Source organism: Mus musculus, chromosome 2, assembly GCF_000001635.26.
Source record: "Mus musculus strain C57BL/6J chromosome 2, GRCm38.p6 C57BL/6J".
NCBI classification, from domain to species: domain Eukaryota; kingdom Metazoa; phylum Chordata; class Mammalia; order Rodentia; family Muridae; genus Mus; species Mus musculus.
This window is the reverse complement of record NC_000068.7, coordinates 77,488,538-77,508,585: the sequence shown is the minus strand read 5'-3', so window position 1 is coordinate 77,508,585 and position 20,048 is coordinate 77,488,538. Positions and strand designations below refer to the sequence as shown.

The 20,048-nt window shown below is 41.9% G+C and overlaps 1 protein-coding gene across 16 annotated transcripts in view; it reads left to right on the top strand.

Annotated features, from left to right (window-relative positions):
- The window catches only part of Zfp385b (zinc finger protein 385B), a 407,085-nt gene that overhangs the window by 309,121 nt on the left and 77,916 nt on the right, over positions 1-20,048 (top strand). For all 16 annotated transcript variants that reach the window (NR_156435.1, NR_156434.1, NM_178723.6 and 13 more), the window contains one exon: positions 4,904-5,046. Coding sequence is in view for 14 of the 16 variants with exons in the window: in NM_178723.6 (NP_848838.2) it covers positions 4,904-5,046 (143 nt within the window). In the remaining 2 variants the exon portion in view is untranslated. The remainder of the gene's footprint in view (positions 1-4,903; positions 5,047-20,048) is intronic.

The window sequence follows — 20,048 nt, the reverse complement described above, 5'->3', positions numbered from 1 at the left end:
GGTAGATAAATATAACTTCTATTTGTCAAGACTCAGAAAACTGTAACTGTACCCCCAAAAGTAGAGTACCTTGCCATGGTGAGTTAATAAACTCTACCACCAAAGTAAGGTACCTTGCCATCCTGAGCACGATAAGTTAACAACACCAATAGGACAACCTTAGGAACATGCAATTAGGACTCTGACCCTGTCTCCCCTCCCTGACCTTGAGCAGGAAGCCAGCACTTGCCGCTCTCTTTTCTTCCCTCCCCACTCCCTCTACCTTTGCATTTCCTTCTCTAAGGAAATGTCTGCCCACCCCCGAAAAGCTCACCAGAACCAGAGAAGTAACTGTGTAAGTGTGTATGTCTATATGCACGCATGTGTGATTCTAATAGGAAGTTTGATAAATATATATGATTATAAAAAGCCTCAAGAAATAAAGTGAAACCCTATTTTGACTTCATTCATTTATATAAAACTCGTGATGAAATTCAGTGCTTTACACACTGGCCTAATAAGGTTCGTGTCCCCGAATTGCTGTGAGAAAAATCTGTGGATTTTCTGACTAAACCAACTGGAGGAAGAAATGGCTTATTTTGTCTTAGAGGTTACAGTCCACCATCAAGGTAATAGAGGCAGGTACCTAAAGGCAGGAACTGTAACAGAGACCATAGAGGAACCCTGATTACTGACCACTGTCCTGGCTTGCTCGGCCTTGGACGGCCCGCCTAGAGATGGCACTAGGCACAGTGGGCTGGGCCCTCCCATATCAGTCATTAATCAAGAAAAAAAACCCCTACAGATACTACATCCCAATTTGATGGAGACAGTTCCTCAATTAAGGTTCGCACTTGTTAGGTGACTCTAGTTTGTGGAAGTTGACAAAAACTAGCTGGCACAGTTAGTAATTAAAACAACAACAAAGCTGTTGATGTTGGAGAGAGAGCTTCCTGGATATGGGTGCCTGCTGAGTTTGGATGCCAACACCCACTGAAAGGTTTGCAGGGTACAGTGCACCCATAACCCCAGGGTTGGAAGCTGTCGGGCGGCAGGCCAGAGATAGGAGGATGGCCAGAGATCCTTGGCTAACCAGTGAGGGCAGCTTCAGGTTCAATGAGAGACCCTACCTCACATAGCACTGAGTCAAAAATGACAGAACAGGACGCCGGTCTTCTTCCTATGGCCTCTGTCCACAGCTGACCCTCTCGAGTGCACATACACCAGATTCACCCATGCACACATATCTAAAGTCTCAGATTGCTGAATAACTGCAGAACAGCCAAAGACTCTCTTAGCATCGGCCATGTTCACCTCGCCCAAGGTGTCAACCACCAGTGTCCTTTTGTAGCTGCCTGTCTTCACACCTACACTTTAAGCTTAAGCACACTTTTTAAAATCTTAATAAACTGCACTTTATTTAATAACCTTCTTTCCCCTCAACCCCCAAAGGGGCCCTTTTGCATGAAAATGCTCATTATTTCAGTGTTAACCATTTTTCTTTTCTTTCTTTCTTTTTTCTTTCTTCTTCTTTTTTTTAAATCTCAGCAAGTTCTTTGACTTTTAGAAAAATGGAACATTTTCTTGCAGGGTGCAAGGCGTCCTAGCCAAATTTCTCCTCACAACACTCACCGACTTTCAGGTACCCAAAGGTGACAAAAAAGGCTTGCCAGCAGCAGTAGCAAAATCTAGAATAAAATGACCGGGGATCAAAGCGTGAAATAACTTGTGACCTGAAAGGGGAGTGTGGGGGGGGGGGGGGCGGCGTTCTGCGCTTTGTCTTTTATTTCCGGTCTGCAGAAGTGTCTTTGGAAGCAGTCTGTAAAAAACAGAAGCAGTGAGAGAAAGGTGAAGGATGGAGGAAGCCTGGCCTTCTTAGAAGATCCATCCCTACTTTAAAACAATCTGTGTTTAACGCAGCAAATTGCGTGTCGTTAAAATGCTAATGAAATGGTAAACAGCTGCTAAGTTTTTATGCTAATGAGCGGCGGAGGCTAAGTAGTTCTCCAGCCTGTCTATTAGCATAGAGATGTGATTGGGTAAGGAGGATGGTGGAGCATTCTGACCTTCAATGATAGGGCAATCTGTTTGTGAGTTAGTTTCCTTTTGCATTCCGTTTGATCTGAGTTTGTTAGTACAGAGTGACTTACCAGGCCCTGGGGACCTCTGTATTACACACTGTTTTTTATCACGGTCACCACTGAAGCCTGGGGGATGGAACTCCCTTGCAGAGATCAACAGCCACAGGACAGTTGTGTTTGCCCAGTAGGTGGCTTAGATTGATTCTACCTACTTATTACCCTTCAGACTTAGAATTCTAATAATCATCATGATGATAAATTACTAAAGGCCAAATTCTCTAGCTTTCAATTTAGCTAGGATTTTAAAATAAGTCCTTTCAGACATACCTCTGTGACATTTGATGCAATTATGTAATATATCATCTTGGATCTCCAAGTTTGAAGGTAGCAAAAGGAGTAGCAATACCTGATTAGGAGAGTAATGAGTAATTAAATGCCAGTGTGTATGCATTCCAGGCCAAACCAGATTATTGAGATTATTATTCATAAAACAAAGGAAAGGAAAGGAAAGGAAAGGAAAGGAAAGGAAAGGAAAGGAAAGGAAAGGAAAGGAAAGGAAAGGAAAAGGAAAGGAAAGGAAAAGGAAAGGAAAAATAGCATTCCATCTATACTCTCAGCGGATTTTCTCCACTGACTCAGCATCTGTATTTCCTACTGGCTGTGGCTGACCTGAATGGCTGTTATAGTTAAGACTTCTTATGCCCTTATCTCTCCTCCCTCCCCCCTCTTTCTTTCTCTCTCTCTTTCCATAGATACACACACATATATATGTATATATGGGTGTGTATGTATGTATGTGTATATATATATATACACACACACATATATATGTGTGTGTGTATATATGTGTGTGTGGGTGAATATATATATATATTCACCCACACACACACATAAATCAACAAGATTACCAACACTATCCACAGCTGACTAGTAGCATGTCAACAGTTTGTTTTGTTTTGTTGTTGTTTTTTTTTTAGTTTGGAAATTCATGACAAGAGCTAGGTATGATTGAGGCTGGAGCTTCAGTGATTTGGGGACACTCGAAGAGGTTGGACACTTAAAGGCCATTCTGGTTTGACCTGGCATGCCTACATCACTGGCATTTAATAGATTTAATAGTTAGGGCATTTTCCGACATTACTCATTTCTCCTTGAAGCAAGTGAGGGATTCTAGGCACTGAAATCCTTGTGCCAGGGGACCTGAGCCCTCCTGGGCTGCTGATGGGGGAAAGTCTCACCCTCTTAAGAGTACCCGCAAAGTGCCACTCATCCAGGTGCCCATGACCTGATAAATGAACATGCAAAATGTAGGGCCGTTCCCAGTGATGTTCTGCCGTATCACCGAGCCTTGAAAAGGCACGCTACTCTGATGAAAGCCTTCATCTCCAACAAGTGAAGGCAGTCACAAAAAACCATGTTGTCTGGTTCTATTTAAGGGGCGTGTTCTGGACAGATCATTCTGTACATAAAGAAAACTGATTATTGGTTGTCAGGAGCTAGAGATGTTGGATGAAACGGGAAAGGGGTTGCTGCTCCGTGTAGAGTTTAAGTCATGAAAATGTTCTGAATGTGAAGATGAGGTCCATTTACCACTCTGTGAATGTGCCAAAAGCTATTGAATTTATAGTTTAAGTGGGTGAATTATCTGATATGTGATTAATACACACACACACATATATGCATGCGTACATATATGGGACTATGTAGGTAGCTTGATAAGGTGCATGCCATTCACTGGTAAGGACTTGAACTTGATCCGCAGCACCCGCATGAAAGGTAGCCATGATAGCGTTCTCTGGGGGATCATTCCTGTACTCTCAGCTCAGGGGAGGCAGAGGCTGCAGGATCCTCGACTACCGGTGGTTCCCAAGCATAACCAGTCCCGCAAAGCCCCAGTGAAGCACACTGACTCAGAAAACAAAGCGGTGGGTTCTGGAGGAATGACATTTGATGCTGACCTCTGGTCTCTACATGCATGAGTTTACATGAGCATACACATCTACAGAAGTACAAACTCACACAGCCACAAAGTGTGCCAGAGCCTGTCTCCCAGAGAGCCAACCAGGCCGGCAAATGTATCTATACCATATGACTGGTAATGATCAAGGAGAATGTCACCATCATTCGGAACCACCAAGGCCTGCATTAAACCAGACACCAAAGGAGAGAACCGCTAGTGTAACTATTCAGGGGACAGGTGCCCAAAGAACACAAGGTGTAAAAATGAAGACACGTTGAGTTCCTGTCCCCAAGTCCCCATCTGCAGCCAAACCATAACCTGCCATCTTGTGTTCTCTAGCCATCCCTTAGCTCGACTTTCTGTTTCTCCTAGAGTAAGAACAACTTTGTGATCCTTTTATAGGACAACAGATTGAGTCATAACTGTAGCCAGGAACTGCCAAAGTCCAAGTTTCCTTCCTCATAGAAAGCCTGAGAATTATCTCTGATTTGCATAAAACCTACTGCTGGCCATTTATTCCCAATAGCGAAGAAAAATCGTGAGAGGCCCTTCCTTTATCCTCCAACAGTTTATGGTTCTGTGGGTTCTCAAAGGTGCCAGGAGGGTTGGATGCCAAGGCATTCCCATTGAGCCAGACCTGCTGGTGGAACCTAGGGACATTGTGTCACCTGACCCTGAGAAACCCTTGGCATATGCACAGGGAGGTATTCTGCATGTGTCTCAGTCCATGAAAAGATCCTGTTGGCTGTATTTGCCGGGTGCTTGCTTCTGTGACTCTTGTGTTTGCAGGTCACAGCTCAGCAGCCTTGTGCTGGCACTGGGAGCTTGAGAGGGCAATGGATGTGAGAGATTGATTGAATTTGTTCTCTTTTGTTCTTGGCAGGCAGCGCATGCCACACCACTACCCTTCCTGCCCTCGTGCGCACACCCACCCTGATGATGCAGCCTTCGCTGGACATCAAACCGTTCATGTCTTTTCCAGTGGACAGTAGCTCTGCCGTGGGGCTCTTTCCAAACTTTAACACAGTGAGTAAATGCATTCGTATTTTACTTGTGTCTCCAGAATCTCTTTTCTTTCACTGCCTTCCAAAGTAGACCATGGGCGAGTCTGTTTCCAAAGGGTGGGGTTTAGGCTCTACCATTCAACTATACTGTGTGAAATGCCTCACTCAGGCAACTCAGACCAAGCGAGCTGTGTGTAGACTTCACTCTTGGCCCCACAGATGACAGTTGCCTGGTACATTGTCGTGTTTAATAAGCTCTGCAGCGGCTTCAAACCTCTCATTCCTGAGGCACTCAGGAACACATTTAGAGACATTGAGCCACACTGACTTTTCCAATTTTTAATATAAATAAAAAGCAACAACTGTGGGATTCATCTCTCTGGGTGCCTTTTTATTTGGGAGATGTTTTAAATAAAGTATGACTTTCATATAAACAGAGTTTATATTTGGGGCAAGGGGCTCTTGTGAGCTATTGACTCTAACTCTGACCAAAAAGAAAGATACTAATTTTATATCTACATTTCAGTTATCTGTACAGTGTGTAGCTATTCCACATTATACACACATAATGAATACTAGCCCACCCTGCCGAGTGTATTTGCATCTGTCAGACGACTTCCTTTTAGTTGAATGAAAGACATTTCATAGGAGAGCCAAGTAGAGCTGACATCTTTGAACCGCAGGATTCTGGGCAAGTCGGAAACTTCTGCCAGGAGAAAGGTTGAACACCGAGGAGACACCGTGCCTGCATCACATCCACACCAGAGATAAATCCACTCCGTGGAACAGGACGGTGTCTGTGAACAAGGCCATTGTAGATGCTGCCATGATCACAACAAATAATCGTGTTATCACCAGCACCAGACAGTGTGCTCAGGAAGCATTGCCAAATGTCCCCCCTTTGCAAACTTATCTTCCGCAGAAATGAAAACAGCAAGAGGGTTTTTTCCTCAAGGGCTGTAAATAAAATCTGTTGTCAAGCCTTCTGTTGGAGGCCTAGTGCTGAATGGTACAGTGTCAGACAGCTTGGTGAAGGCTCCGCCTTTGACTTGGCGATGGTTGAATGTTTGTGGTTTCTTTGGGTTTATTTTCTGGCCAAGGCCAATGGGCTCTTTTTTGTGGGTTGATTTGGTTTTTGTTTTCAGGCGTGAAGCATAGTTTCTAGTCTATAGAAGCATGCAAGTAAGATAAATCCAGCCTGTCTTGGCCAGGTGAATCCATGAGAAATGAGAGGGTGAGACTTCCAATGTACCAAGGTATGGAGGCATCTCAGAGAGCTTGAATCCAGCCTCTTACTGACTCTGCAGTCATGATGCAGTCAGACATGATGCTGTACTCAGGACCCTGTTGGGGCATTTGTCTTTTGCTCTCCTTGTGTCTGTGGATGGCAGCACAAGGGAGCTGGTGTTGGTGAGCACCCTGAGTGATGGAGCACATTTAAGGGTGTGAGCCTCTGTTTTTACTTTTTAATGCAAGTCTCACACATGACTATTAGCACAAGTAACACGATATTTTTTTTGTTAAATTTGCCCACAGGAATTTATTACAAACATGTTCCACTTCAAACAAAACCTTCGCACTTCAGGCAAACTGAAAGCTTGATTTCCCTGCCCCTGGTCACACTCTGCTCCCTCAGTAGGAATGCACTGTCAACAGCTGGCATCCGTTCTCCCAGCTCCTTCTCAACGCTGCACATCTAACAGATACCTGAATGCAGCTGGGTTTTGCAAGTTCAGATATTCAGCAATGTTCTATGGGTCACTATTGTCAACTTTCGAAATGTCTTACATGCTGTGTCTGTTTTTAAGGGCTTATTAAAACAGAAATAAAGTGACCCCTTTTTAAAAAGTTTCTTTAACATAAAAATAAAGTTTATATTGACTTACTGACATTGCACAGGGCTCACAGGTGAACTGACAGACCAGACTTGCTTATTGTGCATAACAATCTTATGATGGACTATATTAATAAAACTCAATGAATATTCTTTTTATAAAGTATTTTTACTTCTTAGAAGAACATAAGCTCTAAGTTTTCAAATTCAGACGTTACTTGATTACCACAGTGAAGAGAAAACCTACCAGAGATACTGTAATAAAAGAGCTACTGTAGTAAAGCCCACCAGAGATGCTGGTTTTGCTCAGTTTACTTAATCCAAGCCATGCTCCTTCTAGTACTGTATTAAAAGCTAAGCCACTCATACCGGACATCTTTTGTCTTGTTGAGCATAGTGATGCACACCTATGCAGTACCAGTGGGGCTAAGGCAGGAAGATCTTTAGTTCGACGTCAGCCTGGGCTCCATACTGGAGACGTCTCTCAAGCACACACAGATTTTCTCCCTGCCCCTCTCTCTCAAAACATGTGTGTGCCTAAGTATGTGTGTCTGTTTATGTGTATCTGTCTCTGTGTGCGTCTCTGTGTATCTCTGTGTGTGTCTCTATGTGTGTGTCTCTGTCTGTCTGTCTGTCTGTCTGTCTGTCTGTCTCTCTCTCTCTCTCTCTCTCTCTCTCTGTGTGTGTGTATGTATGTATGTATGTTTGTGTGTGTGCTGCAGATTAAATGACTGTCTTTTTTCCAATTGTCTTTTTCCATCCCAGCACCAAACTCACTTGGGAAATTTTCTAGGAGATTTTAAGAACATCTTTGGCCACTTTCCTAGGGAAATGTTTCTATACCACTACTAACAATTATACTCAATTATCATGTATTTATGATAATTTCTACCCCTTCAGGTAATCAAGCCTCCAAACATTGCCGAGTCAGTGGTTTTCACCCTTGCTGTGAAGAGGAGGGGCTGGAACTGGAATTAACAATTTTCTAACTTTGAAACTCTGTTCTGGCTCCTCAGGCCCTTGGCTCTTTAGGCCCGTGTCACCTCCCACCTCATTCACTGGGAACAAAGCCCAATCAGAAATCTTTCTCTGTCTTCGCTGGACACATGCTAGAAAATTTCCTGCTGAATCTTTAAGTAAAAGAGGAAATGACTTTTTCAATATGAAACGCAAACTTCTATAACCAGTTCTGCCAAAGCCGAATGTATTTGTCCAACAGCTGTCGTAGCTTGTTGGCAAGTTTAAAGAGTTACTACCTACTCTTTCTTTGAGAAACACAGTGTATTATATGTTTACTTTCTTCACGACCAATGCTTTATTAATAAGTTCTGCAAGTGATAATAAATGATTAAAAACTTAATCAACTGTTATCTGAAAAGAACCAATTCTATTGCTATACCATGACCATGGGTAAATGTTTTGAAAATTCTAAGCTTTGTTCCCTTCAAGTTAGTTTAAAATACATATATTTGGAGCCTGGAACAATAGCTTTGTGGTTAAGAGCAGTTGCTGCTCCTGCAGAGGACCCAAGTTCAATTCCCAGAACCCACATGAGTTGGTACCAACTGTCTGTAATGCTTGCTCTAGTGACTTCACACACATGTGTATGCACAGGTATGTAAATAAACATAAAGTAATTTCTATCGAAAGTCATAGTCAGGTGCGGTGGTCCACATGTTTAATCCCAGCACTATGGATACAAAGGCAGTCAGATCTCTGTGAGACCAAAGCCAGCCTGATCTATATAGTGAACTCCAGGCCACCCAGGGCTTGCTACATAGTAAGACTGTGCCTCTATAAACAAACAACAAACATTTAATGTTTTCTCTTTTGTTTATAATAGAGAAGATTACTGCATGCTGAATAAAAGTTAAAAATGAATCAATTCTGTCATAGTCTAAAAAACAGAGGCTCTCAACCTTCCTAATGCTGCAACCCTTTAATACAGTTCTTCATGTTGTGGCACTCAAACATAAAATTGTTTGCATTGCTACTTCCTAACTGTAATTTTACTACTGCTATGGATCCTAGTGTAAATATCTGATATGCAGGCTATCTGATATCAGACCCCTGTGAAAGGGTCATTTGACCCCCGAAGGAGTCCAGACCCACAGGCTGAGAACCACTGCTCTAAAACAAAACAGGTCCCTGAATGCAGAATTCACACACCGCAGAATCTACACTTTCCAGCATCCATTTAGAGGTTGGCTTGCCTCACACTCCACAACTGAGAGAATCGTTCTATGCTATATATGATGAATAAGCAGCGGGGTGGAAAGATAAATGGTTTAGTGTGGTCTCTAAGGGCACCAGACACACATATGGCACACATGCATACATGTAGGTAAATGCTCATACATATTAAAATAGTAAATACATATTTTCTTTAAAAAAAAAAAAGAGTATAACCAAATAGCGTAAGACCCCATCCAGGAAAACTGAGAAGAGCCGAGTGAGGAAACTTACTGGCCGTCAGGAAGGAAGCTAATGGTTTGGCTTCCTGATGGCCACAGACTTGCAAGATCAGCTTCCAGCCTCAGTGCTCAGGCTGCACAGAGGGCTGGCTTGTTCATTTATAAAGAGAAGACCGTGAAAACACAAACATCAATTCTTTTTAAGGTTTTGACCTTCATAGCTAAGACCCAGTAGGCTTTTCTGCCTGGCTCCACACTGGTGCTCGTTCTGCCACTGCCCTGGCATCCATGTTTGTCTCTCAGAAGCAGCTTTCTTTTTATCAAGTCTCCTGCATGGGCCCAGCCACTGACTTCAGTTTTCTTGCTTGTGCTCGCAGACTGAATCATCTCACCAACCTGCCTCCAATCAATTTTTAACCTGTTCCCAGTTTATTAAAATTTTTATTGTGGGGGATTATAAATATTTTTTCCTTCTCTTAACTTCTTCCAAACCCTCACACATACCCTGTCTGCTCTCCTTCAAACCCATGGCCTCCTTTTCCGCTAATGCTTACTACATGCACATGTATATGTGCATATTCATAATTCTTCCTAAATGTAACCTGACCTAATCTGAGACTTTCAACCTCCAGGAGCATGAGAACATGAAGTCCTGTTGTCAACCCATGAAGTCTGTGGTATTTGGCTGTGAGCTCAGAAGAGGCATGTCCCCAGCTTCCCTGAGCGTGTGTATTAGTAGATAAAGCCTCTTCGAAGAAGCAACATTCTGCATATAGGGACAGATGTGATAGCCTGCCTCTCCAGAGCTCTAACTGTAGTCGAGCTGCCTGGGGACCACAGTCATCCCTCAGTGTCTCTGTGGACTGACAGGTGTTTTATGAGCCTGTTTATATGAAATTCTTCTCAGGTCCTGCTATGTTTCTGCTCCTTTTCCAGGAAACCGCAGGCACAATTGTTGTCTTATTGCAAGAAGCTCAAGACCCTTGGTTGTTTTGGCGGGGGTGGGGGGGGGGATCTGATCACACTACTTACTTTGAAATTATTTTTCCCCAAGACATGATCAAATTTTTCGAACGGAATAAAGATGATTTCAGAGTCTATTGTCACAAGCCACCGTGTGATCGTTGAGTCATACCTGAGAAGCTGTGAGGTCACCAGTGTGATTAGCAAGTCACCTTATCATCCTAGATCCCCTGGCAGTCTGAATCATTCATAGCCTGGAAATATCAACAAGCACTCAGAGCTTCTCTTTCTTAGAAGAGAAATAATGCATTTATCAGCTGGTGCTGAGAAACAGAAATCAGAAATTCACTTTGCTCTTACGTTGTGCTTGTTACTCAGGTGGTGTCATTGTAAGACACCCTGACATCACCTGGGACCTGCTTATAATACTTCCATCTATTGAATAAACTCCTTATTTCTACATTTCTTTTTTTTTTCTTTTTTTTTTTTTTGTACATAGTTCTTTTTTGTTCTGGTATAGTGGAATGCTTCAGCTGACATAACCCAAAGTGAATCTTTGCTCTTTGGGTCTGATTTTTATACTCTAACAGTGCTTGCTAGCATTAAAAAGTTATATATTTAATATTTCATAGATGCGATTATGTCTAACTACACTTATGCCTCATGTTTGCCTAATTAAAAAATGTGGTTGAAATTTTATTTTTGATCATAACTTTAAACTACATTAAAGAGTCTTCTTCTGAAGACTCTTTGTATGTTCTGAAGTATGTGATGTATATCACATAGATATCATATATCACATGTCATATGACATCATATATCTCATATATCATATATCACATATATATCATAAATCACACACATTATGCACACATGTGCACATGTGTGGGCGCACACACACACACACACACACACATAGGTTTTGTGTAGCTTTGGTTGTTCTGGAACTCTGTCCATAGACCAGACTGGCCTTGGACTCATAGAGATCCTCCTGCCTCTGCCTCCCACTCCCACCTCAGGAGTGCTGGGATTAAAAGCCTGAGCTACACAGGCATTGAGGTGTGTGATACTGAGATACACTGAGATGAAGTCTTCTGCAGTTACTCAGAATCACTTGAGAGAGGTAGAAGTCGTTGCCCACTCTGGGGTTTGGAACATTCATCATTAACACTTCTGAGATGATCACACACACACAAAATGTTTCTAGCAGACCTGGAGGGATGGCTAGAGAGAGTGCGCTGCTCTCGCAGAGAATCTGAGTTCATTTCTCAACACTAACATCAGGAGGCTCCTTCACTCCAGATTCAGGGACTCCACTGCCCTCTTCTGGCCCCGGCCAGGCACCTACACTCATGTGCACATATCCACACACAGATACATACACTTAATTAGAAAAAAAATCTTAAAAACAGAAAACTTTTAAAATGTGATGAAGAGCTAACAAAGTTTTTTTTGTACAAGTATTTTGCCACAGGTACATATGTCTAGAAAATATTGCATTCCCACAAAATTTGACCTGACCCAGAAAAAAAAATAAAACACATAGACATGATCACTGGGGAAAAGACACAACTTCACCGTGACAACACACGTAGTTGTTTTTCTGCCCCTCAGACCACAACATGCCATTTTTACTTGTATCCTTTGCGTCACTCAGGAGCCTCAAAACTTGGACTAAAGACCCTATGCTAGGTACGTAGAAAGAATGTTTCTGTAAAAGGTGGCTCGGTTTCTTTGCCTTGTCTACGTCATTGAGTAAGGCTCCCACTCACAGCCATTTCCTGCATGTCTGATGCTACATTCGTTGTACAGAGCAGAGGTTAAGTTGACAAATAGCTCCTCCCTCACCAGCATTCACCCTATGGTCCCTGGAGATTCGGATTAGATTTTGATGGTCCCTGTGAGGTGTGGGGAGTCGAGGAAGAGAGTCCTGCAGCTAACCTGTCGTGTGCTCCTCTCCTGCCTCTTGTGTTGCCCTGGTCTCAGCCTCACGGGCTCTGGGCTGAGACTTCAGGGCTAGGGTTTCAAGGATTATGTGTACTCGGAGGCGGCACTAGATTTCTCTGGCAAGATAGGCTCTCAGCCTTGGCACCGCCCCAGCTCAGCATTGTTCAAGAGCAGAGTCACCTTGGAAAGAGTGTCTACATCGGACCATCTTCTTTAGACCTTCATCTTATTCTCAACTCAGACTTTTGGTGTATTCTTAGTTATTCTTATAATTAGGAAAAGAAAATACCTCTAGTCTTGCTCTTTTAAAACATATATTTTATTAATTTGGGAATTTTATACAATGTATTTTCATTGTATTTGTCCCGCTACTCTCCTAACCCCTTCTGTATCCATCCCCACTCCAAGTTTGTGTCGCTTTTGTTTTGTGGTACACACACACACACATATCAAGACCAATTTGTACTGTTCATATAATTCAGGATGTGGGGCCATCCACTGGAGCATGAACCATGTACAAGGAGCCAGTTAAAGAAAAACTGTCCCTTTCTTTTCTAGAAGCCGTTAACTGTTTGTAGCACCTCAGGTATGGGTGTGGGATATAGAATCCCTCCCACCTCCATGCTAGAATGTGTGTTCCCTTGATCATGTGCCTGTTGTATGTACACAGCCACAGCTGTTGTGGGTCCATGAGTACAGAGGTTCTGTCATGTCCAAAAGGTAGCTTTCTAGGGACCTCTGCAACGGTCCCTGGGCCTTGCAAGCAGGCAGCAGGGTGGGAGCAGGGGAGAGAGTTGGAAGTGAATGTCCTATTTGTGGCTGAGCCCTCCATCGACATGTACTGCCTGAACTTTGACTTGTTGTGAGCCAAAGCATTAACCATGGTCCACTGCACTAAGAAACTTCTCTGATGAGATCTAAGAGGTGCACCGACCTATGAGTGTAGCAATCCAGGGTTAGAGAGCATCTGGGTACTTTTGTCCATTTAGCGGAATAATAGTCCCCAACCAAGAATTAAATTCACAAGAACCAAGGTTCTTTGTAACTTTAATTTTTTCAAAGCCTATTTCATAATGATGGTTCTTAAACACAGTTCTTGGCTAGTTTTATAGCATTTCCTCCTGTAATTTAAATGTACACTTACATGAATCCCTCCTGTGGAGCAGGCCTTAAATCCAACCAGAAACTGGTCAGCTACCTCCATAGTCCAGCCTGCTCTTAGCTGGTCTCAGTCACAGAGCCTTTGTGTGCCTGGGATAGAGTGGGAAACCTCAGTGAGAAAGTGGAATATACTGATACCTAAAACAGTCTCTACAGCCCAGGAAAGGCTTTTCTAAACCAGATGCTCAGTGATTGGTTGTGGTGGTTCCCAAAAATCTGGGGAGCCCATGTAGTGACATGGTTTTTGTTGTTGCTTGTTTGTTGCTTTTTCTTGTCCTTCTTTTTCTGTCTTTTCCTCCTCCTTGATTCTGGCGCTCAGAATTAAGCATTGCGTCTCTTTGCAGATGAGCAGCACGCTGTGGAAGATTCCAGGCTCTTTGCTTTTATGGCTGCGTTGAGGGTGCTAAAGATGAATTGGAGAGCTATTTAGCAATCTGTGGAGTTAAAACACATCTGCGAGCTTAGTAGGAATCTTGGGAAAAGACTTTTTCACAAATTGAGCTTTCACTGTATGTAGGATTTTTTTTATAACTTCCTCTTTTATGTTCAGATGCTTGAAACAAAATGACAAATAGCCTATGTTATATGGAACGCAGGATTACAGGGCGTTAGCTTGTTTCGGAGATACCTGACAGTTAATTGTTCAAGTGTGCTCGTCTATGAAATAGGCTACCTATGTCGATTGAGCCCTTTGTGGATCAGAAGATTGAAAGACAGAACTGAGAATCCTTGTTTCTTCCAATAGAGTGGGCTAGACCTGAAAAGAATGAGATAAGCAAGAGCTAGCCTCCATGCTCACCTGAGCTGGGCTGACACGTACACTCTTCACAGTGTTTTTCACATGGGGCAGAAATCTAAGTGCCTAACAAATCCTCCCAAAGTCAAACAGAGCATCCTCCCTTGCACACACAGTATTCAGAAGGTTTGTCTTGTCGGTCCCAACCTCCTGCGCTCTCTCTCTCTCTCTCTCTCTCTCTCTCTCTCTCTCTCTCTCTCGGGGGAGGGTGTGGGTTTCGAGACAGGATTTCTCTGTATAGCCCTGGCTGTCCTGGAACTCACTCTGTAGACCAGGTTGGCCTCAGACTCAGAAATCCGCCTGCCTCTGCCTCCCAAGTGCTGGGATTAAAGGCGTGCGCCACCACTGCCCAGCCACCAACCTGCTCTCTAGTAAGCAGATCCTAGAGCCAAATGAAGCTCTAAGTGGCGCTTCTCCGAAAAGGAGAGGAAGCTATCAGACAGTGAAATGATTGACAATAACTGATGTATGTCCTTTAAAAGGTTAACTAGTCATTAATTTATTATAGTCTACCTCTTGGAGAAGCAATCTTTGACCCGAGGAGTGACTGCACATGACTGTCTCCATAGGAAGGCAGGAGTCCAGGTCACACAGGCCTGGAATGCTGGGTCTCTGAGGGAGCAAGGAGGGTGAACGCTCTGCTTCTTTCCAAGCAGAACGCGGAAGAGAGATGGAGAAGGTCAGAGGTGCCATTTTCTCTAACTTAAAAATAGACGTGATTTAACTTTGGTACCCGGTATCTGTCTAGAAATTTGTCCATTTCATCAAGATTTTCCAGTTTTGTTGTTTATAGGCCTTTGTAGTAGGATCTGATGATGTTTTCGATTTCCTTTGATTATATTGTTATGTCTCCCTTTTCATTTCTGATTTTGTTAATTAGAATACTGTCCCTGTGCCCTCTAGTGAGTCTGGCTAAGGGTATATCTATCTTGTTGATTTTCTCAAAGAACCAGCTCCTGGTTTGGTTGATTCTTTGTATAGTTCTTTTTGTTTCCACTTGGTTGATTTCAGCCCTGAGTTTGATTATTTCTTGCCATCTACTGCTCTTGGGTGAATTTGCTTCCTTTTGTTCTAGAGCATTTATGTGTTCTGTCAAGCTGCTAGTGTATGCTCTCTCCAGTTTCTTTTAGGGAGTACCAAAGTTATATCATGATCAGATTAACGATCTAAACAGTCCTATATCTCCTAAAAAAATAGAAGCAGTCATTAATAGTCTCCCTACCAAAAAAAGCCAAGGACCAGACGGGTTTAGTGCAGAGTTCTATCAGACTTTCAAAGAAGACCTAATTCCAATTCTCCTCAAACTATTCCACAAAATAGAAACAGAAGGTACACTACCCAATTCATTCTATGTAACCACAATTACTCTGATACCTAAACCACATAAAGACCCAATAAAGAAATAGAACTTCAGACCAATTTCCATTATGAATATCAATGCAAAAGTACTCAATAAAATTCTCACTAACCGCATCCAAGAACACATCAAAATGATCATCCATCATGATCAGGTAGGCTTCATCCCAGGGATGCAGGGATGGTCTAATATACGGAAATCCATCAACATAATCCACTATATAAACAAACTCAAAGACAAAAAACATGATCACCTCATTAGATGCTGAGAAAGCATTTGACAAAATCCAACACCCATTCATGATAAAAGTCTTGGAAAGATTAGGAATTCAAGACCCATATCTAAACATAGTAAGAGCAATATACAGCAAACCATTACCCAACATCAAACTAAATGGAGAGAAATTTGAAGCAATCCCACTAAAATCAGGGACTAGACAAGGCTGCCCACTTTCAATTTTCCCTACCTATTCAATATAGTACTTGAAGTCCTAGGCAGAGCAATTAGACAACAAAAGAAGATCGAGGGAATACAAATTGGAAAGGAAGAAGTCAAAATATCACTATTTGCAGATGATATGATAGTATATATAAGTAACCCTAAAAATTCCACCAGAGAATGCCTAAACCTGATAAACAACTTCAGTGCAGTAGCTAGATATAAAATTAACTCAAACAAATCAGTGGCCTTTCTCTACCAAAGGATAAACAGGCTGAGAAAGAAGTTAGGGAAACAACACCCTTCACAATAGTCACAAATAATATAAAATACCTTGGTGTGACTCTAACTAAGGAAGTGAAAGATCTGTATAATAAGAACTTCAAGTCTCTGAAGAAAGAAATCAAAGAAGATCTCAAAAGATGGAAAGATCTCCCATGCTCATGGATTGGCAGGATTAATATAGTAGAAATAGCTATCTTGCCAAAAGCAATCTACAGATTCAGTGCAATCCCCATCAAAATTCCAACTCAAATCTTCACAGCATTAGAAAGGCCAATTTGTAAATTCACCTGAAATAACAAAAAAGCCTAGTATAGCAAAAACTATTCTCAGCAATAAAAGAACCTCTGGTGGAATCACCATCCCCAACCTCAAGCTGTACTACAGAGCAATTGTGATTTTAAAAAAATGCATGGTACTGATACATCGACAGACAGGTAGATCAGTGGAATAGAATTGAAGACCCAGAAATGAACCCACACACCTATGGTCACTTGATCTTTGACAAAGGAGCTAAAACCATCCAATGGAAAGAAGACAGCATTTTCAACAAATGGTGCTGGCTCCACTGGCAGTTAGCATGTAGAAGAATGCGAATTGATCCATTCTTATCTCTTTGTACTAAGCTCAAGTCTAAGTGGATCAAGGAACTCCAGAGACACTGAAACTTATAGAGTAGAAAGTGGGGAAGAGCCTCAAAGATATAGGCACAGGGGAAAATTTTCTGAACAGAACACCAATAGCTTGTGCTGTAAGATCAAGAATCAACAAATGGGACCTCATAAAATTGCAAAGCTTCTGTAAGGCAAAGGACACTGTCTATAAGGCAAAAAGGCCACCAACAGATTTGGAAAAGATCTTTACCTATCCTCAATCAGATAGGGGACTAATGTCTAATATATATAAAGAACTCAAGAAGGTAGACTCCAGAAAATCAAATAACCCCATTAAAAAATGGGGCTGAGAGCTAAACAAAGAATTCTCACCTGAGGAATACCGAATGTCTGAGAAGCACCTGAAGAAATGTTCAACATCCTTAATCATCAGGTAAATGCAAATCAAAATAACCCCGAGATTCTACCTCACGCCAGTCAGAATGGCTAAGATCAAAAATTCAGGTGACAACAGATGCTGGCGAGGATGTGGAGAAAGGGGAACACTCCTCCATTACTGGTGGGATTGCAAGCTGGTACAACCACTCTGGAAATCAGTTTGAAGAAGAAAACATCTAATTTTAAAAATTCACATACATTTAAAAGAAAGGAAAAAAACTAGACATGATAGTACCTTCCTATCCAGATCATTATATAATGAAAATATTAGTTGATTATATTCATAGAGAACTGAGTATTGTTGAGTATTTAGGAAATTTCTAGAGTTCATTAAATTTGTTTTTTCTTTTGGTGGAGAGCAAAATGCTGTGTAAACATATCCCAATAATATTTTGAATAATTTAAAATACTTTTACATATTAGATCCTTACAAAGTGAGTCAACATGGCAATGCAGTATTCTTACAAATAATCATAATTTATATTAATATTTCAATCCCTTTGATCCCTTTAACTGCAGTGAATAAATAATGTTCACCACTGGAGCTGACTTCTGCATCAGAGAAATCCTAATTATCATAGATACCCATTGTATGCATGTGGTCAAGAACATGAGCTTATGACATGAAGGCTCTAGTTTAAAGATGTGTGCCTGGTTTCATGGTATGTTCAGTTGAATGAGATGAAGGCAGACCTGATTTACAGACCAGAATCGCCTGACGTCCTTCAAGCACTAAAGATGGCCACGAGTGAATTCAGGAAAGCTGGCTAAAGGATCTTTTCAGTGGAGGCTAGGGAGAAAAAAACATACCATGAATTTGATTGTACTCTGTCTTTCTTTACAATTACTTGGGAAGCTGAGAACTGTTTACCTGTGAGACTTTGTCATTGATCCCTAAGATGATGGTGTTTGCAGTTATAATTTAAAAATGATTTTGGAACCTTTGGTTCACATTGTTCATTAGTCAAACCACAACTAGGCCAATGGCCACTTAAGAAGTGATTTAACTGAGTCCCGAAACAGTCAACCTACCAGGTGAGCCTTCACGTACTGATAATGAACTTTTATTCCGAGAACTTCCTCAGCCCTCTGCTGTTTCCTAACAGCCCCCCCCTCTCCTGCTTCCCTTCCCCAGATACATTCTTTCCTGAATGTAAATCACTTCACCCAAACTCTGAGTAATTACAACTCACTGGGTTCCATCTTAAGTATGACACAAACTTTTAGGGTAAGTATATGTGCATAACAATTTTTTTCCTCAGAATAAAAATATCTGCGCAAATAAAAATTTATCAGCAAGATATGTACTAGCCATAGCTAGTAGGAGCAGCAGAAAAATGCACCAGTCTTTGGACTTTTGTAAGTTAAAACTGATATATTTTTTTTAATCAGTTATTTCAAAAACGAAACTTTTTAGAAAGACAGTATGTACCACACAGCTGATGAGTCCCGGTGCAATCAGACGCTCCATTGTCTTCGGAGAGAGCAGCCGTCTCTCAGGCCTGGCCCCCATAATGGATGACTAGCTCTCGTGACCCCCAGATGTGGAGTTCTTTGAAGCTACACGTCTGGGGAACAGTCCTTTTGTTACGGTGCAAGAGCAATATCAGAATTTCCTGGGAGTGGGTCATCACAGGAAATTATCAGCAATTCATAGACTTTCCTTTTTGCGTTCACTTCAGCCTCAAGGGTAATCACAAAAGATTATAGTCTCCATTTCAGCTTTCACATCTCTGAAATATTCTTCTCTGCTGAGAACATGATTGATTCCCAGAGGACAGCTTTTAACCCTAGCTTTAGGAGGGCTGGTCAAACTCAAGTATTTTGATAACGGCCAGGCATTGAGCTTGGGGATGGCTTTGTTGTTTGGGGGGGACTTAGTGATTCCCTAACAATTATACAAAACGTTTTCAATGAGGCGAGTTGTATTTCCAGGTACAGGTATTTGACCAGTTTTAGTAAACATGTTAGATGCGATGGGAGAGGCATAATGGTCCATAAAATTGTCAGGCAGATGTCATGAGGACCGAAGGACCAAGCATCCTGAAAGAACTAATTTCAGAAAATGAAAAAAAAAAATATATAGGACCATTTCTGAAAATCTTCCTACTGCATGGGCACATTCTAAATCCCTTTTTGCTCAAAATGGTAAGTTTTTGTTTTGGTTTGCTTTATTTTACTAGCTGTGTAGCCCAGGCTAACCTTGAACTCATGACAATCACCCTTCCTCTACCACCCAAGTGTTGGGATCACAGGCATGTGCCACCTTGCCCCAACTGAAATAAGTCTTTTGTTATTGAGAGACACTTGCTGTGTTTCCTGACAACTTAGCACGTTGTCCATGTAGTGTTTTCTTTCTTTCTTTAATTGTTGTCTACGTGTAGTAATCCACAGGGTGTGTACCCATTCCGTGTGGACACCAGACACAGGTGTGTGTCTTTGGAACGGGGTCTCAAACTGAACCTGCTGCTTGTCAACTAGCCAGCTAGCTAGCCAGCTCATCAGATCTTCCTGTCGGTCCCTACTCAGTGCTGTGGTTACTGGGAAATTCCACCATGCATTGTTATTTTACAAGAGGGTTAGGGATCTGAACTCATTAGTCACTGAGCCAACTTCCAAGCCCATTTCTATTTTTTGTTTGTTTGTTTGTTTTATTTTTATTAGAAGATGGTGATGCCCTGTCTGTGTGAGCTAACTAGATGGATTGGTGACTTTGTTCCTTGAAGCCACTCTCCCCTATTTTGTGGTGGCTCTGTTTAGAAAGAAGGCTTCATGTGTAT